Source organism: Eleutherodactylus coqui, chromosome 3 (assembly GCF_035609145.1).
Source record: "Eleutherodactylus coqui strain aEleCoq1 chromosome 3, aEleCoq1.hap1, whole genome shotgun sequence".
Classification (NCBI taxonomy): domain Eukaryota; kingdom Metazoa; phylum Chordata; class Amphibia; order Anura; family Eleutherodactylidae; genus Eleutherodactylus; species Eleutherodactylus coqui.
The window spans coordinates 221,543,843-221,569,632 of NC_089839.1; the positions used below are offsets into that span (position 1 = coordinate 221,543,843).

General features: G+C 42.9%; 2 protein-coding genes across 4 annotated transcripts in view; one reads left to right on the forward strand and one right to left on the reverse strand.

The window, feature by feature from the left end:
* The window catches only part of LOC136621450 (contactin-4-like), a 107,770-nt gene extending 97,160 nt beyond the window's left edge, over positions 1-10,610 (forward strand). The window contains exons 20-23 of the mRNA XM_066596950.1: positions 58-244; positions 368-480; positions 558-726; positions 4,239-10,610. Coding sequence (XP_066453047.1) covers positions 58-244; positions 368-480; positions 558-726; positions 4,239-4,339 — 570 coding nt within the window. The 3' untranslated portion in view covers positions 4,340-10,610. The remainder of the gene's footprint in view (positions 1-57; positions 245-367; positions 481-557; positions 727-4,238) is intronic.
* A 6,091-nt stretch (positions 10,611-16,701) lies between these two features.
* Positions 16,702-25,790, reverse strand: part of IL5RA (interleukin 5 receptor subunit alpha) — a 104,851-nt gene continuing 95,762 nt past the window's right edge. For all 3 annotated transcript variants that reach the window (XM_066596951.1, XM_066596952.1, XM_066596953.1), the window contains 2 exons: positions 18,920-18,998; positions 16,702-18,671 (listed from right to left, as the gene is read on the reverse strand). In XM_066596951.1, the coding sequence (XP_066453048.1) occupies positions 18,528-18,671; positions 18,920-18,998 (223 nt within the window). In that variant the 3' untranslated portion in view covers positions 16,702-18,527. The remainder of the gene's footprint in view (positions 18,672-18,919; positions 18,999-25,790) is intronic.

Below are 25,790 nucleotides of genomic sequence, written 5' to 3' on the forward strand. Positions count from 1 at the left end.
TTATACAGTCAGTAAATAAATTGTTGCTTTGTGTTATCGTTATCATTTGTGTTTTAGGTTCGTTACTGGAAACAAAACGAGAAAGAACAAAGTGCCCGTAAACTGCGGACTCTGGGGAACCAAACCTCAACCAAACTGACGCATCTACAAGGGCACACATTGTATTACCTGAATGTACGGGCATACAACAGCGCGGGCACCGGCCCCGCCAGTCCTACGGTTAATGTGACAACCAGGAAGCCACGTGAGTGCCCATCCTCATAGTGACATATAACTTGTACAGTGTTGCTCCATGTGTAACGCCATTATTACCGCCTGCGGTCTTTGATTGCGCTCGCCATGCTGACTTCTCGTCTTCTCACTTTAGCTCCAAGTCAACCTCCGGGAAACATCACGTGGAACTCATCAAACTCCAAGATCATCCTGAACTGGGACCAGGTGACAGCGCAGGAGGACGAGTCTGAGGTTAAGGGGTACAGGGTGAGTGTCGAGCTCAGCGCCGTCCTCTCCGTTGTTGGAACGAATGTTCAGTGCATGACATATCCATCTATCTGCAGGTTTTCTACCGGTGGAACAGACAGGGAGGAGCCGCCCTAATCGAGACCAATCAGACGTCTGTCGAGCTGTCGTTGCCGTATGACGAAGATTACATCATCGAGATCCGACCAATCAGTGATGGAGGAGAAGGCAGCAGCAGCGAGCCGATCCGTATCCCTCGGATATCCAGTGAGTGGGCGGTGAGAACTAAAACACAATAACGATTAGGACAAGTAAACCCAAAGCTGAAGTCCAATCCCTCCCCTACTCACCTCTTGTCAGAATGTAAAGGTCACAGATTTTGGCGCATTCTTTTTTTGTGCAAAAATTTGTGGCTTTTTCATTTTTAGGGTATATTCACACGGGCGGGTTTTTTTCTTGCTCGCACTATTCATCCTATTTAAAAAATTGCATGTGTGAATAAAACCATTTAAAATACTATGCTGAATTTCCATCCTATTTTTTTTTCTTTTTTGTTTCAAAAATTGGATGAAAAAAATAGTTTGTGTGAATATACCCCTACTTGACATTTTTCCCCAAAAGTGGGTGGGGTTTCCTGAGAAGGCGTGTCCCACCATTGGCCAACTGATTAATTATTATTTTCACCACAAATTGGCACAATTCTACACCAAATAATAGTTGATGTAGACTTGATTGTCTGTCGCACAGACTGGTAAAAGATTTGCCAGATTTATTAAGTGACCGCATGCAAACAGCGCACTGATCCGTTACAGTCAATGCGCCTGTACAGATTTCTTTTTTTACACAGACCGTAATCGCAGCATGTCCTATTCCCATTCAAGTTAATGGGTGGGGGGAAAAATGGAACACATATGGAGAACATCCTCCTTTTATCACTGATTGTTGCTAAGGAATTCTAAATTAAATATACTGGGTCTCCTTCAGTTTTTTTTTGCGCATGGGAAAAAGAAAACTGAAGATACACCGAAGACACAAGAAACATATAGATGTTACACAGAAATTCACGAACCAGAATTAGACATGCTTGTGTGAATAAGGTTTCAGCTCCGTTTTAGAACAGGGACACTGGGATTCAAATCAACCAATTAGATGTCTTTTTCATTGTCTCACCGAAGCTCTAAAAATAAAAGCTGGTTCCTGATTAGTTACTATGAAGCTCAATGAACTTATGATAGAGGAGTGCTGCAAAGGAAGGCACTGTTGTCACGTGGATTCAGAGATGGACATTCCTCTCACAGGAGACATTAATGGTTCTTTTACATGGGCCAAATTCTCAGAGAGATGTACCATAGATTAGCTCCGATGAAGGTGGAGTCATACCTGAACCAGATGACAAATCAAGTTCTGACTTTGAAGATGATACAAGACCAAACTTTTTTTTTTAGGAGGAGATGAATGATTTGGTAAGAGACTTGAATCTTCCCAAAGATGCCGCTGAGTTACTCGGTTCAAGTCTCAAAAGTAGGAAATTATTATTGCCATGAGTGTCTTTTTCATGGTTCAGACATCATGAAAAGGAGTTCGTTCCTTACTTTGCCCAGGAGAACAAGTTGGTTTATTGCATCAATGTCGAAGGTTTGATGGGTCAATTCAAAATTCAATATGATTCAACGCAATGGCGTCTTTTCATAGATTCTTCAAAAAGAAGTCTCAAAGCAGTTTTGCTCCACAACGGCGTTTTTTACGCTTCCATCCCTTTAGCTCATTCCGTACACTTGAAGGAAACCTACAAGAACTTGGAATTGGTTCTTCGTGAACTTAAATATGAAGACCATGGTTGGCAAGTGTGTGGGGATTTAAAGGTCTTGTGCATGCTGCTCAGGCAACAAGCTGGATATACCACATACCCTTGTTTTCTGTGCCTATGGGACAGTCGAGACTGACAAAATCACTGGACCAAGAAGAGTTGGCAGCCGAGGGTGCTCACAGTCGGTCAAAAAAATGTCCTCCGATAAACTTTGGTACCTCCACATAAAGTTCTTCTACCACCTCTCCATATACAATTGGGATTGATGAAGCAATTCGTGAAATCATTTCCAAGAGATGAAGAATGCTTCATATATTTGGTCACCAAGTTTCCAGGCCTCTCGGAGGCAAAATTGAAGGAAGGTGTGTTACTGGGACCATACATTAGAAGGCTTATAGCTGATCAAGAGTTTGTCAATACCATGACGGATTCTCAAAAAGAAGGTGGATTGCATTTAAAGAGATCGTAGAGAAATGTTTAGGCAATAAGAAAGATCCTAACTACAAAAAGAACGTCGGATGAATGGTGAAAGCATTTCAAGCTTTAGGTTGCCTGATGAGTTTGAAAGTGCATTTCCTTCAATCCCACCTTGACTACTTTCCTGAAAATTTTGGAGCTGTCAGTGAAGAACAAGGTGAACGATTTCACCAGGACATTAAAGAGATGGAAAGAAGACACCAGGAAAAATGGGGCATTACAATGATGGCAGACCACTGCTGGAGGCTTCAGAGAGACATTCCAGATGCTACTCACAAGCGTAAATGTACCAAGAGAAGCCTCACAGGGATGAAGGAACCATTTTAGTGTGTTTTAGTGGCTCATTTCAGTTCAAAAATGATTTTCATGTAAAATTTGTAATTAAAAACTAATTGTATAAGTCTATTTTCATTTATTTTGAGGTATTGCCTTATTTAATATAGATAACTAAATTGTCAGGAAACGTGATATCCTATCACAAAACGAAGGTCATTTTCGGATTCAGCGTACCGAAAAATATAAAAATTATGTGGAAAAACCAAAACAGCTCTTAAAAATTTTTTTTTTGCAGACCTATGTAATTAGACCTTGTATACTAAGGGCTTCTTCACACACGTGTTCAGTTTCGGTCCACAAAATACACGGTGTTTTCACGGACCAAACGTGTATATTCCCTGCGTTTTGCAGGTTTTTTGTGCGCATGTTCACTGCATTTTTCAGACATGCAAAAAAAACCCAAGAAGGTAGCATTGATTTCATTGATATTATTGTCTGATTCATATTCACTGCGTATTTACGCAGTCCCATTGATTGTAATTGGCTGTTTCGGTCCATAATAGGGACCAGAACAGGACATGCTGTGATTATTATGCTCATGGAAAACGCTAGCAAATCAACGGTGTTTCAGCAATCCTTATCACATGCATAACAAATATGCACGTAATACAGAGGATATGTACGCCAGTGTAAATTAGCTCTTATCGGGATGCGCATACTTCTCAATAAATTAAGCACATCACTGGCCGCACCGTGTCAGTTTCAGCCGAATCCGCACCTATTACCTTCTGGCATGGATATATTTTATGTCAGTTTCTGGTATAAATTATAGTGAAAGTGCTGGTCTGTGACTGGCCATGCCCCCCTACCATTAAGCTCCACCCATATCACAGGAACTTTCCTACAAAATGGGTAGAGCTTAATGGTAGGGGGCATGGCCATCCACAGAGGTGGTGTAAAACCTCAAAAGTTGCAGAACTGATGCACAAAGATTGCAACTTTTTGATGACACAATAGAGGCGCAAGTCAATTTATGAATTCCCTCACCACCCACCAAAGTGTCACAAAATGCCTAAAGCACATAATAAATGTGGTTTAAAGCCCATAAGATAGTTTTTCGCTGCATCTGCAATAATACATTTGTCCGTTATGTTAGTAAAGCTTTAATCATCCTCTTCAGGTCCTCACCCATTTGCCCCTCTTGTTTTTCTGTTTCCAGATGCCTACGCGCAGGGATCAGGTGCTTCCACGTCAAACGCCTGCACCTTATCCGCCATCAGCACCTTAATGATCTCCCTCACTGCGCGCTCCAGCTTATGACCTCGAGCTTCTTAAGACTCCTAGAGACTCACATCTGAGTCTCATACAGTGGACCAGGAATATCCTCCACAGACGATGGCTCCTTATGGAATATCCTGAGATTGCCCTCAGCTTTTGAGCTTCCTCCTCTCCCTACGGGGAGGATTTTATGCACTGACGACATCTGGAATACGATGTTACCAAAGCAGTTTACATGCCGTATATGCATATTTTTTATTCTTAATATCTAGTGTTTTATAGAGTTTTTTAAGGTTAACATGATGTAGATATCTACGTTTTTTGCTGTAAAATGCTGCAGGTGTCTCATACAACTCTCTTCTCTCCTTCCTTCATCACCCAGGACTAGAATATTTTATATACTGTCTCTTTATATTTCACATCTCCTTGATCCAAGGCGTCATGACCATAAAGCGACGCCTGCTCACGGATCAGACCCAGTGGGCTGCAGAACATCATGGGGGTCAAAGCTTGTCAGTAAAATGGTTTCTCCCAGGCAAAAAGTTACAAATCGTTACTTATAGCTGGATATATAATAAACCAGGACCATGGAAAACCTTTAGTGTCAGCCATTCCATCACTTTGGCTGCACAAGATACAGGTTTTGAGTTATGTAGGAATATTTCTTCAGATAAGTGCCCGGTTTCCAAAACTTGATAAATAGGATGGTACAAAAAGACAGAGAGCAAAAGGCCTTGATGAAAAGCAGACTATAGAGGGGAAACAGCTGTTCTCACCTTGGTGGACGGGGATTAAGCAGTTACAGACACCTCAAGACAATCTGGTTAAGGGGGTAGAAAGAGTTCAAGGTCTTCGAGAGAAGGTGCAACCTGATTTGTTATTTAGCATGACTACATTATGGATGGTGGGAAGGGTTCCTGAACTTCTTTAGAAGCAAGATCCTCTTTGGTTATTAATAATGAGTAAATATTCAGATTATGGATGGTGGGAATTGTTTCCAGTCTTCTAGAGAAGGTGGATTATCCATGGTTATGGATCATGAGCTAGATTCAGATTACCGATGGTGGGAAGAGTTTCCTATCTACTAAATAAGGTGGATCATCACTGATTAAGGAGATTGGATAGATATGGTATTCAGAATTTAGATGGTGGAAAGAGTTTCTAATCACCTTTAGAAGGTGGACCATCTTTGGTTATGGATAATGAGTAGATATTCAGATTATGGATGGAGCGAAAAGTTTCTGGACTCAGAAAAAATGGTTCATCTTTCATTTTGGATCATAAGTAATATTTAAATTATGGATGGTAAAAAGAGTTTTCGAACTAGTTTAGAAGGTGGATCATTTTTAGTTAAGGGTATTGGATAGATAGAGTATGTATAGTATAGATGGTGGAAAGAGTTTTCCGTCAGTTATAGAAGGTGGTCATCTTCGGTTACGGGTAATGAGTAGATATTCAGAATATGAATGGTGAGACGAGTTCCTGCACTTCTATAGAAGTTGAACCATCCATAGTTAAGGGTATTGGATAAATATTCCGATTAGATGAGAAGAGTTTCCAGGCTCCTACAGAAGGTGGAACCTTGTTGGTTATGGATGAGTAGATATTCAGATTATGTCTGGTGGGAAGAGTTCTTGGTCTGCTGTCAAAGGTGGATCCTCTTTGGTTAAGTGGATTGTATAGTCATATTATACATGGTGGAAAGAGCCTCCTGTAGGACGATCATCTTTGGTTATGAACAATGAGTAGATATTCAGATTATGGATGGTTAGAATGTTTTGCAGTCTCCTATGGACGATGGATAGTCTTTGGTTATGGATGTTAGAAAGAGTTTACGATCTACTGTTGAAGGTGGATCATCTTTGGTTAAGGAGATCAGATAGCTATGGTATGTAGAGTGTAGATGGTGAAAAGAATTTCTGGTCAGTTATAGAGGGTGGTCATTTTTGGTTATGGATAATAAGTAGATAATTCAGATTATGGCTGGTGAGACGAGTTCCTGCACTCCTATAGAAGGTGGATCCTTTTTGGTTAAGGAGATTAGATAAATATTCAGATTATAGGTGGTGGAAAGAATCTCCTATAGGAGGCGGATCATGTTATGGATTGTGGGGCATGTTTCTGGTTACTTATATAGAAGGTGGATCATCCTGTTACATTCATGCAGGTCGTGAAACAGCAAACTACACAGACACATCTCAAATAAGGGCTGAAAAGGAAAAAATATGCACTTGAACGCACACCAACAAAATACATAAACTGAACATGCATACAAACAACTACAAAGACAACAAATGACAAAATACTTACCAAAGTGCTACAACACCCAGACAGATGGAAATATCTAATAAGTTAGTATGTCCAAGGTATTGGTTTGTATTTTGGACAGAATACGTAAGCTCACAAGCCCACGTCAAGAGTCCTCATTGGCTTGTGAGTCCCTACTCTAACAAGACAACTAAAACCACAAAAAGGAAACCCTGCCTACAAGCAGGGCGATCGTCCCAATAGAGATTGACCCACACTGGAACCCAGGGGCCTGGCTCACCCTAGAAAGTAACAGGCACGAACACCAGTCAGTGGAAATATAACATACACACTGAAACAGGACAGTTCACACCTAGTGTAGTCAACAGCTACAGACATACACAGAACAAGACCCTATTCACAACAAGTGTAGTCCACACCTTCAGATGTACACTGAACAGGACCTTTTTCACACCAAGTGTAGTTCACACCTTCAGATATACACTGAACAAGTCATTTATCACACCTAGTGTAGTCCACACCTTCAGACATACACTGAACAAGTCATTGTTAACACCTAGTGTTGTCCACATCTTCAGACATACACAGAACAGGACTTTGTTCACACCTGAAGTATGCTTCACCTCATTGACAGAGGGAAAACCCCACTTAGAACCTCATGCATGCATAAAAAACAGCGAGAAAAGTTAAAGGGTAAACCCCACAAACCGAGAACGGGTAAAGAGCGTCAGACATCATTTAAATGTAAAATAAACATTTTGTCAGATATCAGCAACTTGACAATGTACAGGACATCAAATATCTGGAGGCCGCACCTGATAAAAGGGAAGGGAGAAGGGGCCCGCAGAACATGCAGACAGGGAGATCAGGTGTCTAGACCATCTTTAGGGAAGGTGGGGAAAGCAACTCAAAGTACAACGTGAATGACACCAAACACTGAGAGAGAATGAGATAATAGATAAATGACCAGCACCCTCTAGTAAGAAGGGATGGTATTTATGTCCACAGGCCGATGGCAATTGGCTGACTGAAAAACTCCACACCATCAGCCAGCCACATCAACCACACCTACAGCAGTGTGCTCCTGGAAACCCATAGAACTACAGGTCCCAGGAGCACAAGCTGACACATCTGTAGTTAAGGGTATTGGATAAATATTCAGATTATGAATGGTGAGAAGAGTTCCTGCACTCCTATAAAAGTGGATCCTCTTTGGTTATGGATGCATAGATATTAGGATTATGGATGGTGAGAAGAGCTCACAGGCTCCTATGGAAAGTGGATCCTCTTTGGAAATAGATAAATAGATATTCAGATTATGCTTAGTGGGAAGAATTCCTGGTCTGCTGTCACAGGTAATTCCTCTTTGATTAAGCGGATTGGATAGTTGTATAATAGATGGTGGAAAAGGTCTGCTATAGAAGGTGGAGCAACTTTGGTTATGGATTGTGAGAGATAAGATTTCAGTAGAATCCTTGATTATGGTTTGTAGGAAATGTTATGGATCCCATATAGAAGACAGGCGATTTCTATCTAGAGTGCCTGATCCCTTGTGGACAGTCAGTCCTCATATTTTTTGGACAAAAACTAGATATTCTACTTATTTGAGAGTGGAAGAGGCCCTGAAACCCTAAAGAAATTGGACACTCTATTCTTGAGTAGATATTCTCATTTATGGATGGTAGAAAGTGTTCCTGACCAACTATGGAAGGTCAGCCCTCTTCTGCCTTGGATAATAAGTAGACATGGGAAGAAGTCTTGATCTCCTATAGAAGATGCATTCTCTTCTTTTATGGTCAGTGAATATGACTGGTGAGAACAGTTCCCAAGGCGTACAGTCCTGCATCGAAACTAAGTAGATATTCCGAAGAATAAAAAGTCCTGCTGGACAATTAGTAGACATTCCAATATTTTAGGACCTTTGATTAGATATTGAAGCTTCTTTGGGCAATGAATGGAGAATAATTCCTAGCTGTAGCTTCGAAGCAAAGATTCCAATCTTTATAGAGTTTGGGAACAAGGGTTCAACTCCTAGCATTGACAATGAGTAGACAGGACCTCCACCATAAGCATTGGTCATCTGCAGCTCTGACCAGCCACGGGAACCATATACAATGTCATTACTATCAGCTACTTCCAGCACTGTATGTTGGGTTTAGACTAACCAATATGACACCACTTGACTGACGTGGAGAGTACTTTATGTTTTATGACGAACAAAAAAAATTGACCTGCCTACAAAGAGACAACGGGGTGCAGAGCCTCCAGTATGTTTATATAATACCTTAAGTTATGAATGTTCTTAATTATCTAAGTGGAAAAAAATAATCTATAAATATATATATATATATTGCAGAGAGTGTATAAAGCTTCCTACAGGGACTATGATGTATGATATACCTAGAACGTTCTCATAGGATACCTAGAACTTATACAGAAATGACTGTACCTAGATCTATTTTTAGCAATCATACGAAGAGGGTGAACGTATAATATGGAGAGTGCCTGGTCAGCCCATTGATACCATTTCATATCATCAAATTTAAAGAACACTGAAAACTCAGGGTCTTTTGTTATGAGCAGAAGTAGTGCCGGAAACGGGCGGAGCTGGGTGGCAGCTGCGTCGTCTTCCGCTGGCACCATTATCATTGTATCACCTATTATGATCTAGATCTAGGTGCAGGGTGATTGTAAGATGATAAATGACAGAGATTAAATGTGAAATGTATTTTTTTTGCCTTTTTTGAGTGCGGTTTAGGTTATGGTCTACAGGCTGCTGCAGACAAGTGTCTTAGTTGTGGTTTTCTAAGCTCAATGCAATCAGTTGGAAGATCCGGGAAGTTTACCAAGAACTGAACAGATCGTGGGATACAGTAACCATAAGAAATGTCCTTACATGAGCAAGGACTCTGTACATTTAGTAAGTGACCATCTAAGGGTTGAGGAGCAACTGGATCGATGGGTGATCAACGACGATGGACGCAAAGTGGCACAGATGAAAATAAGCTTTTTTTCTTAAATTCTGTCTTTCATTTCTAAAGTTGCACTTAAAGAAACATCTGACACATCCGAACCATCTATGGGATTTCAAAAATATACTTGACCGGATGGTAGAATAATTCTGAAGAAACGATTACTGGCCAAGGTCCATGCACTTTTTTGATAATTTCAAAGATGTTCTTATGTTCATTGGAAGTAATTAATAAATTGTTTGGCTGCCTTCACTGAACCGCGGCTGAGGTGTCCATGAGCAAAGACCCCAGTTATTACAGTGCACCTGTTACCAATGGAACTGAAGGCGGGCACATTTTTGGCAACTTTGGTTCAAAAAGGTGGCCTTTTCTGCTTGTATGTAACAGGTGTGTATTCAGATGTTGTACATCAAGGGGATTGTATGGCACTTGGCTCCATCAAGGGTACAGTTGCATTGACCCAGAGTCATAAGCAGACAATCCCCCCTTCCAGTTTTCTTCCTTTTTGGTTGGGTGCTCTGCCCCCTTCCCTTCCAACCCATCAACCTGGGGTCCTGTAGCACCTGAATACGTCCCGCTCTCTTGGGGGCATATATCACAGGAGGCTGTTGTATATTCCATCTTTGCAATAGGACTTTGTTTCACGTAGTTTGTAATCTTGATTCAGCGGCTTATCAGAGGAATCTTCAGAGCAGAGATTTCCTCTGTCTGTCTCCTGTCCGCTCGGAGGGATACAGCGAGAGGCGAGTTCTGAATGTGCGTTTCAGCTGACATTACGTTACTGCTGTGAGGAGCCTTGTCATACATTTGTGGATACTGAACTGTGGAGATACAGGGTTGCAATAAACTCTGTGGGAAAGGCTAGGGGTTGTTCTATATATAATACAATATAAAGCACATACTAATTAAAGGCACTTTATTTTTTTACCTCTGATCTCGCGCTCTGGAGATTCGTCTTCTGACACAATTTTGCTTTTTTTTGTGATTCTGTTTACAAATATCCAGTATGCAACTTTTTTCTTAAGGTATCTGTACAGAACCATGTCTGCCATGCGGTTAATTAAAATTCTGTTCCTAAGGCTCTGTGTCACACAAAGTAATTGGTGATTTATTTCCTGTCTGTCGACACAAATCAAAATGTGGTATCCTTAAAAGGGCATCAACTGTAAGCAGAGTCCAGAGACTGGGTGGTTACATCTTCGCACACATCATGGAAAGTGACTTTAAGGGGTGCATTTACACCCAGCAACTGCTATTGAGCGCTGCCGCCGCTGGTCAAGTGCTGTGGAGGTGGTCTGCCTGTCACAGGGGCAAAGATGGCAGCGCTCAGTAGCAGTTGCTGGTATCGGTGTTCGCTGCGTTCTTGGTGCTGTCAGGGAGTGCTCAGGATTTGGAGGTGAGAGAGTGTCGTTATGTGCAGGTAGAAATCAGCGGTGAATCTGCAGCTGAATCCAAGTCAAAATCCTCACAAATTGTGCAGATTTTGATGCAGAAATGCTGTGGATTTTCAACCATTGATAATTCACACTATTTCTGCTATGTGTGAACGTAGCCCAAGTCTGGTTCATGGTCACTCTATTTTTGCTGCACCTGTGTTTGCTACAGTTTACCGGTAAATGACCGGCCCATTCGGTATTCATGTCTGGAGGTCATTGCTCGTAATTCTAATGTCTGGAATTTTGCTTTTGGGTACGTTCTCAGCTTAGATACAATAAACCACTGTACTGACCAATGAGAATACAGCATACTAATTCCATCCTATATCATTGATGCAAGGGCTTATCTCATTGGATGACTAACCATGCTTCCAGTAGTAATATTGACTCTGGTAGGGGTCCTAGGATTAATAGTGACCCCCATAGCAGCTCTTATAGTAATAGTGACCCCCATACTGGACCTCTAGCTAGGCAGCAACCCCACAAGGAGTGCATTCACTCTGCCCACAGCTCTGGTTGGGCAGCCGCTTCATTGTCATCAGAGGCTGTGAGCTATCTGTGTGCAGGAATATATCAGTCTGGAGTCCGGGATGTTACAAAGTATCAGTGCAGGTAACATGTATCAGTGTGGAGTCCGGGATGTTACAATGTATCAGTGCAGGTAACATGTATCAGTGTGGAGTCCGGGATGTTACAATGTATCAGTGCAGGTAACATGTATCAGTTTGGAGTCCGGGATGTTACAATGTATCAGTGCAGGTAACATGTATCAGTGTGGAGTCCGGGATGTTACAATGTATCAGTGCAGGTAACATGTATCAGTGTGGAGTCAGGATGTTACAATGTATCAGTGCAGGTAACATGTATCAGTGTGGAGTCCGGGATGTTACAATGTATCAGTGCAGGTAACATGTATCAGTGTGGAGTCCAGGATGTTATAATGTATCAGTGCAGGTAACATGTATTAGTGTGGAGTCCGGGATGTTACAATGTATCAGTGCAGGTAACATGTATTAGTGTGGAGTCCGGGATGTTACAATGTATCAGTGCAGGTAACATGTATTAGTGTGGAGTCCGGGATGTTACAATGTATCAGTGCAGGTAACATGTATCAGTGTGGAGTCCGGGATGTTACAATGTATCAGTGCAGGTGACATGTATCAGTGTGGAGTCTGGGATGTTACAATGTATCAGTGCAGGTAACATGTATCAGTGTGGAGTCCGGGATGTTACAATGTATCAGTGCAGGTAACATGTATCAGTGTGGACTCCGGGATGTTACAATGTATCAGTGCAGGTAACATGTATCAGTGTGGAGTCTGGGATGTTACAATGTATCAGTGCAGGTAACATGTATCAGTGTGGAGTCCGGGATGTTATAATGTATCAGTGCAGGTAACATGTATCAGTGTGGAGTCCGGGATGTTACAATGTATCAGTGCAGGTAACATGTATCAGTGTGGAGTCCTGGATGTTACAATGTATCAGTGCAGGTAACATGTATCAGTGTGGGGTCCAGGATGTTACAATGTATCAGTGCAGGTAACATGTTTCAGTGTGGAGTCCGGGATGTTACAATGTATCAGTGCAGGTAACATGTATCAGTATGGAATCCGGGATGTTACAATGTATCAGTGTGGAGTCCGGGATGTTACAATGTATCAGTGCAGGTTACATGTATCAGTGTGGAGTCCGGGATGTTACAATGTATCAGTGCAGGTAACATGTATCAGTGTGGAGTCCGGGATGTTACAATGTATCAGTGCAGGTAACATGTATCAGGGTGAAGTCCGGGATGTTACAATGTATCAGTGCAGGTAACATGTATCAGTGTGGAGTCCGGGATGTTACAATGTATCAGTGCAGGTAACATGTATCAGTGTGGAGTCCGGGATGTTACAATGTATCAGTGCAGGTAACATGTATCAGTGTGGAGTACAGGATGTTACAATGTATCAGTGCAGGTAACATGTTTCAGTGTGGAGTCCGGGCTGTTACAATGTATCAGTGTGGAGTCCGGGATGTTACAATGTATCAGTGCAGGTAACCTGTATCAGTGTGGAGTCCGGGATGTTACAATGTATCAGGGCAGGTAACATGTATCAGTCCGGGATGTTACAATGTATCAGTGCAGGTAACATGTATCAGTGTGGAGTCTGGGATGTTACAATGTATCAGTGCAGGTAACATGTATCAGTGTGGAATCCGGGATGTTACAATGTATCAGTGCAGGTAACATGTATCAGTGTGGAGTCCGGGATGTTACAGTGTATCAGTGCAGGTAACATGTATCAGTGTGGAGTCCGGGATGTTACAGTGTATCAGTGCAGGTAACATGTATCAGTGTGGAGTCCGGGATGTTACAATGTATCAGTGCAGGTAACATGTATCAGTGTGGAGTCTGGGATGTTACAATGTATCAGTGCAGGTAACATGTATCAGTGTGGAGTCCAGGATGTTACAATGTATCAGTGCAGGTAACTTGTATCAGTGTGGAGTCCGGGATGTTACAATGTATCAGTGCAGGTAACATGTATCAGTGTGGAGTCCGGGATGTTATAATGTATCAGTGCAGGTAACATGTATCTGTGTGGAGTCCGGGATGTTACAATGTATCAGTGCAGGTAACATGTATCAGTGTGGAGTCTGGGATGTTACAATGTATCAGTGCAGGTAACATGTATCAGTGTGAGGTCCAGTATTAGAGGATTGCCTGCCTCAGTTTTAATCTTTATTTATACAATGAGAAATAGAAAAAGCACAAAATTTACATAGAAAAAAAATACACAATACAACTACAAGAAACTCATAATAAGAGCACAGCTGATAAAACACCACAGATTTGTGCTCCCGTCACAGCTTGTTATGATTTTCATGGCTTCTATATTTTTTTTTTTCATTCCGAAAATGTTTTGTAATTTAGTTGCAACGAAAGATGAGCCAGAACATCATCGGTTGCCAGGACAGGCACGTGAAGAGGGCTCAGGAGCCAAGTCTGCTTTATACATGGAGGGTGTCAGCTATGTGAAACAGTTGACGTCTTCCTTCAACGGCTTTGATCATAGCCATCTCGAATCGTGGCTGTTTAACCACTTAGATGCAGCACTCCATGCTGAGCAGAGTATCTAAGCCGTCATCTAGGGTCTTTATTGCTTCATCATCTCCCACGGTATATGACTGTGGAGTGCCGATGGGTTTTTATGGCAACCAGGGACCTAGCGATGGCCCCCAGGCTGGCCATGTAACATAGTCACATAGTATGTTAGGCTGAATGACTAATGTCCATCTAGTTCAGCCTGTTTCAACCCCCCCCCCCAATCCCTTTCCCTGTTGTTCCAGAGGAAGGCAAAAAAACCCAAGCAGCCATTTAGCTCATTTGAAGTAAAAAAAATTCCTTCTTGACTCCACGATGGCAGCCAGAGTAATCCCTGGGTCAATATTTGAGATCAACAACCCCACTGGTGACCTAATGTCCATATCCTGTAATATCATAGCGCTCTAGAAAGGCATCTAGTCCCTCTTAAATTCTTCTACTGTTTTTGCCATCACTACATCCTCGGGAAGAGAGTTCCACAGTCTCTCTGCTCTTAGAGTAAAGAACCCCCTTCTGTGTTGGTGATGAAACCTGCTTTCTTCTAGACGTAGCGGATGCCCTCTTGTTACCGTCGCAGTCCTGGGTATAAACAGATCATGGCAGAGATCCTTGTATTGTCCCCTAATGCATTTATACATAGTTATTCGGTCGCCTCTTAACCATCTTTTTTTCCAGGGTAAATAATCCCAATTTTGATAGCCTCTCTGGGTATTCTAGTCCTCTCATTCCGTTTATTAATTTAGTTGCCCGTCTTTGAACCCCCTCAAGCACTGCAATGTCTTTCCTGAGCACCAGTGTCCAGAACTGTGCGCAGTATTCCATGTGAGGCCTGACAAGTGTCTTATATAATGGAAGGATAATGTTCTCGTCCCTCGCCCCTATACCTCTTTTAATGCACCCCAAGACTTTATGTGCTTTTGCAGCAGCTGATTGGCATTGGTTGCTCCAGTTAAGCCTACAGTCCACTAGTACCCCCAAGTCTTTTTCCATATCACATTTCCCTAGCAGTACCCCATTTAGTGTATATTGGTGACATCCGTTTCTCCTGCCCATGTGCATAACCTTACATTTATCAACATTGAACTTCATTTGCCATTTTTCTGCCCAAGCCCCCCAGCTTATCCAGGTCCGTTTGTAGCCGCACATTGTCCTCTTTTGTATTAATTGTCTTATATAATTTTGTGTCATCTGCAAATATTGATATTTTACTGTGCAGCCCCTCTATCAGGTCGGTGATAAATATATTGAACAGAATGGGGCCTAATACTGAACCCTGTGGCACCCCACTAGTGACTGTGGTCCATTTATTACCACCCTCTGCTTTCTATCTCTGAGTCAGTTCTTTACCCACTTACACACGTTTTCACCCAATCCGAGCTGTCTCATTTTATATATCAGCCTATTATGGGGCACGGTGTCAAATGCTTTAGAGAAGTCCAGATATACAAGATCAATAGACTCTCCCAGGTCCAGCCTAGAGCTTACTTCATCGTAGAGGCTGATCAGATTAGTCTCACGTGATCGACCCCTCATGAACCCATGCTGGTGCGGAGTTACTCCGTTGTTCTCCATGAGGTATTCTAGGATGGCGTCTCTCAGAAACCCCTCAAATAATTTTCCAATTATTGAAGTGATGCCTCTTGTAAATGTATTGATGCCTCTTAAAGACTTTGTGTTATAAGGTTATCCCCTATCCTCAAGATGGGAGGTAACTTTAGGATCAATGGGGTCCAACCTCCAGAATCCTTATTGATCCTGACAATGGAGGTCCCAAAGGTCCCCACATGAACTTAGCTATAGCCACATTGTGTATGTGTGCTGCCACTCCATTCATATAAACAGCAGCATCAGAAATTGCTGAGTATGAACGCCTGGCAATCTGCAGCCCTCTTATTGAAATGAATGGAGTGGCGTCATGCATGCATGGGGACCTGCAGAACACATGTTCAAAGGATTGGTAGGGATCCCACTTTTATCTCTGGAGCCATTTAAAGCCCCTTGTGTATGCGGAAAAAATACACAATATGGTTCACCTGTAACTGCTAATTGTATAGTGCTGTGAAGAAATGTCATCTGCAGTTCTTCAGCGTGTTCATGAAAACTTGATGAAACATTTAACCATATTCATCTGTCAGAATGGTGGAGACATCGAACACATCATGTAAGGCACTTTGTGAAGCCTTCCCTCGCTTAACTCCTAGACAAATAAAGATAGGGCAAAACTGACACTTCTGAATTAATTCTAGCCAAAATGGATACATCACACTTGTTTGCTATTGGTATAACGTGAGCTGAATTTAACTTGATGGAGTTCAAAATGGCTGCCGAAAAAGTCTCCTCCACGAAAAAAATGCAGTCCCCCCCCCAATTAATACTTGGACACCTTAGAAGTCAATTACACCAGTAAAACTTCATGTGTCCAGTATTGCTGTATGATGTGCAAGCAATCACAAGTTCAAGTTCCCTATGCGACTGAAAAAAACCCATAATTTTTAAAAATATAAAGTAAAAACAAACTTAAAAACTAAAACAAATTTGGTATCACTGTGTCCGTAAAAGTTTAAACTATTAAAACATTGCACTTTTTACCCCATACAGTGAACATAAAATAAATAAAAATACACAATTGTGGAATTGCAAGTTTTGGGGTCTCCTTGTCCCCTAAGAAAATTTAATAAAACATGAATAAAAAATGAAAAAAAAACTCATATGTATCCTAAAATCACACCAATAGAAAGTACAGCTCACCTCATGAAAGAACAAGCCTACACAGCACTATCAATGGAAGAATAATAAAGCTTTGGGGATCAGAAGATGTCGGCAGAAAGCAAATTTTTTTAGGGGAAAAGGGTTTAACAAACAAATGCATTTTACTCGCAGCAGTGGGACCAGAAATCACTATATTAAAATGTTACCTTCAATACTGTAATAAGATTAAAACTCAATGTAATAAAGTGCATCTACAGGAAATGACACCAGATATCAAAACCCGAGCAAGTAGCCAATGTGTAAATGTCACAAATAAATAGCAAATCTAATAAATATGTCACAACATTGGAATGTTTTACAGTGGACGGTTAGCCATCGAGAGGTGGGGTCGCTCTTTTCAGAGCGGGTGCTCTACACGTAGGCAGTGCGAAGTAGGCTAAGACTAGCAAGAGAGCAACTGACTGACAGTCACTCTAAAGCATTGATGCAGCTAAGCCGTGAATAGTAGTACAGTCCCCTGGATGCTGGTATCCTGTGTCTATTATCATTGCATTTTCCCCGAATATCTGTTGTTTGCTATTTAGTATTCCTATGTTGTGGCATAGTTATTAGATTTGCTATTTCGCAGTTTGTGTTGAGACATTTATCACGTTGGCTCTTTGGTCTGGTTTTGCCATCTGGTGTTCTTTCCTAAATAAGCATTTTTTTACGTTGAGTTTTAAACATCTGCTTATGAAAGGTTACCTTTTCATATAGGGATTTTCGGTCATGCTGCTGCTAGTAATATTCTATAAGTACCAAAGCAGAGGTAAAACTTCTAAATTCTGTTTTTGTACTGACCCATTGGCCTCATGCCCACGGCCGGGTCGGTTTCTGACTGGAATCAGACCTGGTACCCTCCACAGACCCTATACTCACCCCCCTGGATCCATTGCGAGTGCCTTGGCTTGCGGGCCGGTGCACAATGCAGCACATTACGTGCCGGTGCTGGGCAGTGATGTGGATTCTGGTGACACTTCCGCGGTGCTCACAGCAGAAGTATCACGGGACAGACAGCGTCTATTGACTGCAATGGAAGCCGTTCGCGGATTTTATGCACAAATTAGAACATGCTGCGATTCTCCCCCACAGGGGTAAATCGCAGTTGATTTCCGCTTGTGGGCAGGAAAGAATCGTTTAGCATGGCATGTCTAGGGATGGACATTGCAGCGGAATTCACAGCGGTTGCCTGATCGCCAATTACGCAGCAATAATCCGTCCGTGGGCATTCGGCCATAGAATAAGGTGTCCATGCCGCTTTTACCACAACGCTGTACAACTAAACCTAAACAATGGCACAATTGCAGGTTTTTTTCCATTTTACCCCATTTTATGTAAAAATGAAAAAAATATCACATTATACTGTACATTAAATGTTACAATTGAAAACTACAACTTGTCCCGCAAAACAAACAAACCAACAATCGCTATGTTGATGGAAAAGTAGAAAAAAAATTATGGCTCTTGGAAGTCAGGAATGAAAAAACTGAAACGAGAAACCAAAAAATGTTAGATCCTCAAGGGGTTAAGTCACAAATTTCCCAGTGTATGAACTTAGTCTGTAACATGACAATTTTCTAGTCACTTATCCACTGGGGGCGCTGCTGAAGCACAATTTAGTTCCATGCCAGCTGCTCCACCACTGCAGCTCCTGGCATCGCCTCAGTGCACCCAGACTATTTTTGACTGGCGCAGCGTGTCAGGATCCAAAATCATAGAGGTTTATGAGATCCGCTGGAGGAATAATCTCCGAGGTGTCCATAATCGGAGCACGTCTTATACTTGTCTGGCTCTACCACCTCCTCGATGTAACTGATGATTTCTTCGTTGCTCCAGGAGCTGCAGTGCATCAGAGCCTGGAAGACAGAACAGAAGAGACAGGTCAATGTAAAAGCCTTGGTAACCAATTAGTGGGGTCGTCACATGAACCCCTTCTCCTATTTAAGCCCGCCTCACGATCACATGATCGGCCAGTTACCCTGCAGCGGGCATGACAGAGGAAAATCTCCTGCAGTGTCACTCTGCTTTCCCAGACCCCTGAGCAGTGCAACACGCTACAATGTAACAGAAGAGCAGATATACAGTATATTACACTGACTGATACCTGGCTCTGCACATTCTGGAAAGCCTCCTTCAGATCATTCTTGGGTTTTGGAATCTGTGGAAATATATGTCCCCAAAACCTGCGAGAAGAAAAGTGATTAAGTCATATGAAGCGCCTTACATCAATAGTATATGATTAGAGTAAAGAGTGACGGCTCTCAAAGCAAACCCCAAATACACAGCTGACTAAAAAAAACAATATAAAATAAAAATATATTTCATTAAAATACCAGAAAAAACTAACACTGGAGTCGTAACCACCGCGGGGCCATCGCTGGACACACAACATCCGGCATCTAGGCGTCATTGGAACATAGAGTATTTTGTACATATGTATTATGACACAAATAGATGCCAGAGGTTTCTGCTCTCGGCTTGAATGCCCCGCTTCCAGAAAGCTAATGCTATGATTAGCTAACTTAGTCTGGCGTTAGCCAATCACAGCCATTCAATGACGTCATGAAGGTCTTTCCTGATAGAAACGTTGTCTGGCTGCAGCATATGCTCTATACCCTCTATGTACCGCTCAGCATTGATAGCGGTTTTCGAGATGGTTAAGCTGCCCATACAGTAGGCACTAATACAACCCCATGCCAACAAAGATGCAGGCTTTTGAACTGTACGCTGATAACAAGCTGAATGTTCCCTCTCCCCCTGAGTCCACAGGACACGGCATCCATGTTTTTTAAGAAGAATTTCCAATTATGATTCATCTGACCACAGACCAGTTTTTCATTTTGCCTCCGTCTATTGTAAATGAGCTTTGGCCCAGAGAAGACGCCGGCGTTCCTCGATTGTATTGATATATGGCTTCTTCTTTGCATGATACAGCTTTAGCTTGCATTTGTGCATTGGCGAACTGTGTCCGCACACAATGATTTCTGGGAGTATTCCTGAGCCCATACAGTGATTTGCATTACAGAATCAAGCCTGTTTATAATGCAGTGATACCTGAGGGCTGTAGATCTTGAGCATCCAATGTTGACCATCTGCCTTGTCCCTTGTGCACATGAAGGTCTCCAGCTTCTCTGAATCCTTTGATTATATTATGTACTGTAGATGGTGGGATATTGAAAGTCTACATAATTTTACATCGAGGAGCATTTATCTGAAATTGTTCAACAATTTTCAGATGCAGTTTTTCCCAGATTGGCGACCCTCTGACCATCTTTGCTTCTGAGAGACTCTGCCTCTCTAACATGCTCTTTTTAAACACGGTCACATGACTTAGTAAAAAACTGACCCTCCAGCTGTTTTCATTAGCACCACCTACTTTTGCAGCCTTTTGTTACCCTGTCCCAGCTTTTCTGAGATGTGTTGCTGCCATCAATTTCTAAATGAGTAATGAATAAAATAAAACAATTTCTACCTTTCCCCTTCGTATATGTTCTATTGTCAATAAAATATGGTTAGATGAGATTTTCAAATCATTACATTCTTTTTTCATTTAGAATTTACACGGCGGCCCTCATTTTAAGCTGCTGTGTATAAAAATATATGGTATAACTGGGTCTGATATAATTTCACGGTACTATTATAGCCTCTCCCAGCCTCTCCCACTGACATGGATGGCAATACTCTCGATCTGGTCTTCCTCCGACTCTGCTCTGCTCCGCTCTCCAGCTTTCTGACTATAACCTCCTCTCTTTCTCTGTCACGTTCCCTAACATCTCTCCAGACCCACCTACCTACCGTACCTACAGGAACCTTAAGGCTATTCACACCCAGGACTTTGCTGTGTCCCCTATCTCTTTCCTCTCCTGCCCCTCCTGGCTGCCGCTCACTACAGCACTGCTCTCAAACATGCCCTGGATGAAGCAGCACCCCTGTGACCCAAGCCATCCAATGTAGACCGTGGCAACCTTGGCTCACACCTCAAACTCGTTTTATCCGGCGGTGCTCGAGAAGTGCTGAACGGCTGTGGAGAAAGTCGCAAACGTCCGCGGACTTTCTCCACTACAAATGCATGCTCAGAGCCTACAACCTCGCCCTCCACCATGCCAAACAAGTCTACTTCACCTCTCTCATTTCCTCACTATCGCACAACCCTAAACGGCTCTTTGATACTTTTCACTCCCTTCTCAACCCTAAACCGCAGCCCCCGGTGACGGATCTCAGTGCTGAAGAGCTGGCTGCTTACTTCAAAAAGAAAATTGATGACATCTGTCAGGAAATAACTTCCCAATCCCAGACTAGCCCTGACCCTAGTCTTGTCAGCACTGCATCTAGCTCCTGCTCACTGTCTGTACTCAGACCAACGACAGAGTAAGAAGTCTCCAAATTGCTTTCCTCTGCTCGCCCCACCACCTGCGCTAGTGACCCTCTCCCCAGTGGTTATCTCCCATCTCACCACTATATTCAATCTCTCTCTGACCTCTGGCATCTTTCCACCTTCTTTTAAACACTCCATCATATCCCCACTGCTAAAGAAGTCGACTCTTGACGCAACCGATGCTGCCAACTACCAACCCATCTCTAATCTCCCCTTCATCTCCAAACTACTAGAATGCCTGATTTACTCTTACCTTGTAAGCTATATATCAGAAAACTTTCTTCTTGGCCCTCTACAGTCTGGTTTCTGACCCCTACACTCGACACAAACTGCCCTTACAAGGGTGTCAAACGACCTCCTGACAGCCAAATCGAGTGGCGATTACTCCCTACTGATCCTCCTCGACTTCTCTGCAGCATTCAACACTGTTGACCACAAACTCCTCCTCGGTATGCTTCGCTCCATCGGCCTAAAGGACACTGCCCTCTCCTGGTTTTCTTCCTACCTATCTGACTGCTCCTTCAGAGTCTGCTTTGCTGGCTCTACCTCCCCTCCTCTTCCCTTTGCTGTTGGGGTCTCCCAGGGATCGGTCCTCGGCCCCCTCCTTTTCTTCATCTCACAGCCCCTATTGGACCAACCATCAGGAGATTTGGCCTCCAATACCACCTCTACGCTGACTACACCCAGCTATATACCTCTTCCTGTGACATCTCTTCACCTTTCCTCCAAAACATCACCGACTGTCTGTCCGATGTCTTTAACACTATGTCCTCTCTCTACCTAAAATTAAACCTCTCTAAAACTGACCTACTGGTGTTTCCGCCCTCCACTAACCAACCTCCTCCTGACATCTCCATCTCAGTGTGTGGCGCCACCATAACTCCTATACAGCATGCCCGCTGCCTTGGGGTCATATTCCACGCCAATCTCTTCTTTATCCCCTACATCCAATCTCTGGCCTGAACATGTCAGCTGCATCTCAAAAGCATCGCAAGAATCTGCTCTTTTCTCACCATGGACACGCTAAAAATGCTCACTGTTGCCACTCTTGTGCCTCTGCCATGTGCCGGTCACTGCACTGGCTGCCAGTTAAATACAGAATTCAATTTAAATTGACTACCTTCATCCATAAAGTGCCACCCTACATTGCCTCCCTCATCTCAATCCATCACCCAGCCTGGGTCCTCCACTCTGCTAACGAAACCAGATTGAGCACCCTTTCAATTTGAGCCTCTCATTCCCGCCTTCAAGAGTTCTCCAGAGCAGCACCGGTCCTCTGTAACGCACTACCAAAGGCTATCCGGGCAATCATGGACTTACAAAACTTCAGGTGTGTTCTAAAAACGTACCCCTCAGGGAGGCATACCATATTCCCTAAACAAACCCCTCTGTACTCCGCCTGATAACATGCTCCCTGACCTATTGACTGCAATCCCTGCTAGCCACCATCAACTGCCCCAGGAGTCATACCGATCCTGCCGTCACACGGCTAAATGTCTGACCTAGGGTTGGGACATCGACACAAAAATATCGATAGTCGATAGTATCAACTATTGCTGAACAAACTATCGATTAATGTAAAATATCGGTGGAAAACTATCGATATTTTGATATATCGACTTTTTTAAATGCTGTATAAAAATAAAACAGGTCTAGGCTTAATAAAGCAACAATCAACAAAATTATAGTTTTCTTTAAAAACTTTAAACTGTTGAATGTATTATTAACTTATAACTATTAATAACAGGAAAATATATTAAAGATACAAATAAAAATAAAAAATTACAGATGAAACATATAATAAAATTAGGTCTATGAAAAGAAGATTTTTATAATTGGCCCCAATAATCGTTATCTAATGAGCCAGGAAATATTAATTTGCTGGCATGCTCTCCCTTCGAAATGCTCCTTCGAGCAGACAGAATTTCACCAGCTTTTGAAAACATTCTTTCTGCAGGAACCGAAGTAGCAACTACAGAAAGATGTTTTCTACCAAGCTGGTACAAATTGGAGTAGGGTGGACATATTTCCCTCCATATTTTATGGTTCAATATATATTTTATTGAATATACATCAAAAATACAGAATACTGCAAAATTGAATTACGGATATCTCTATCAACAGGACAAAGAGTAAACGGATTCAAAAGGGCACCTTAAGGTGTCCGGTGATTCTTATCATCTTTCGTTTGAACATCAACAGCTCTCCTTTCTGGGAAATCCCAGAACGGCTTCAGACAATGAGTGTCTTAGGCGTTGTTGGCAAATTAAAACTAGGTACCAAACTCTTATTTTCTTGTGCCTGAATGTATGTCTCAGGTACGGGGGGATCAAAAAGATAAGTCCACCCGAGTCCCGAGACACATATCTTGTCAATACTGCTACCTTGTTTGGTGCACAGAGAGGAGAGAAGAGGAGAGAAAGAGAAGCGAAGAAAAAGAGGAAGATAAGATGAGAGAGAGGGAAAGGGAGGTAGGGCACTGGAGGTGGAGAGGGGGGTTAGGGTATGTGTTAGGTAGGAACAGGGAACAAGGGGGGACCACTAACGGCTCTTGAGAAGGAAAAAAGAAAAAAAAAATAGGGCTTTTCAGCCCGGGGGTGGCGACCCAAGTGTGGGCTTCATCCAAGGTAGTGTCACAAATTGATTGTATTTATTGTATTTAAGGCGGTATTACGCCATTCACCAACCACGAGTCGAAAATAGCAGAGGAACAAAAGTTAATCCAAGTCGCCCATGTAGAGTAGTGGCTAGCAAATTTAGTGTAGTCTCTAGCTCTCAGTTCTTCCATATATCTAATGTCGTCCATGGCTTTTACCCACATTAAACGCGTAGGGGTCGTCGTAGTGTTCCACAACTGTGGTATCACCTGTCTCACTGCTAGGAGAAAGAATCTAAGCAGCCCCTTCTTGATCGAGGCTATAGGGCCTGGAATGGCGGAAAGGAGGGCAATCTCTGGGGAGAAAGAGACCTCCACAGCGGAAAGTTTGTTATATAGTGTGTTTACCTCGTTCCATAAAGGGCAGGACCACCAGATGTGTAACATCGATCCTAGGTTATTTAGGCATCTCCAGCAAGCACTACTAACATTTGGATACATCTTGGCTAGGTGTGCCGGAGTGCAATACCACCTAGATAGGATTTTGTAGTTCAGTTCATGGTGTCTGCCTGAGATGGACATCTTATGAGCCAAGACAAGAGATCTGGACCAGTCGCTTTCTTCAAGGTGCCGGTCCAGCTCCCTCTCCCAGCTTCTCTTAAAACTCACCCCGCCGTCTAGCGCCTCCCCGGTCACCAATATGTCATAGACCGGGGAGATCTACCCTTTCATTTCAGGGGATGTAGCGCACATATCCTCAAAAGTGGTGGACTGTCGCGTGACCTCCGAGAGCCGGTCTTGTCAGTGGATAAAGTGGCTTAGCTGTAAATATTGGAACCACACATCGGCTACTGGTCCCCCCTCTCCCAACAGTGTTTCCAGTGGTTTAATTCCACCCATTGTGGTGACGTCTCTAATTCTGGGGACGGGAATCCCGGTCCTGCCTAAGAGGGGCAGGCCTTGTGAACCCAATGGGAAGTCCGGGTTACCTACCAGAGGTGTCTAGGGGCCGGGCACCGAGATTCGGCCTTCTTTTACTGCGAAGCCATCCCATTACTTCAGGATAGTCTCCAGGAACAGGGAAACCACAATCCCTCGTTGTCCGAGGCCCGTCTTAGCCAAAACACGCCTTGCACTTTAAAAGGGCTGAGTCTTGCTCAAGTTTCACCCATCGTTTCGATGATCTCCTGAGCATTAAGTCCAGTACGCACTTACTCAATGCTGATCTATGGTATTTAGCGAGGTCGGGAAGCCCCACCCCTCCCACCCTTTTTTGGGGGGGGGTTAAGATTTTATAGCTCAGCCTGGATCTTGTTCTATTCCATACAAATTTCACTACAGCTCTTCGAAGGCGTGTGAAAAAGCTTTTTGGTGCCTGAATCGGTAAGGTCTGGAATAGATAGAGAAACCTGGGAAGGGTGTTCATTTTTATCGCGTTAATCCTGCCAAACCACGACAGGGTCAGGGATCGCCACTTCACCAGGTCCCTCCCCAACGAGGAGCAGAGGGGCCCGTGGTTTAGACTGAACAAGTCCTCCAACTTGGTGGAGATATTGATACCCAGGTATTTGATATGGTTGTCTTTCCATTTCAGAGGGAATCTAGATTTTGGGAGGGTGACTTCCGGGGCAGGAAGGGTTCTATTTAGAATTTCTAATTTGTTTATGTTTATTTTAAAGTTGGTAAATTGGCTATATGTTTTGAATTCCTGTAATATAGCTGGGAGGCTAGTTTGGGGGCTAGTCAGGTAAACGAGTAGGTCGTCCGCGAACGACGCTATTTTGTGCTCTGAGCATGGAGTTGGGAAGCCTTTTATGTCTGGATTCTGTTTTATGGCGTTTGCAAGGGACTCCATGACTAAGACATAAAGGGTGGGTGACAGGGGGAAACCCTGCCTCGTGCCATTGCCAATGTCTGTCGGGGATGAAAGTCTGCCATTGACTTGTATTCGTGCGGTGGGGCCATTATACAGTGCCAAAATCCAACTTCATAGCCCAAGCCCCA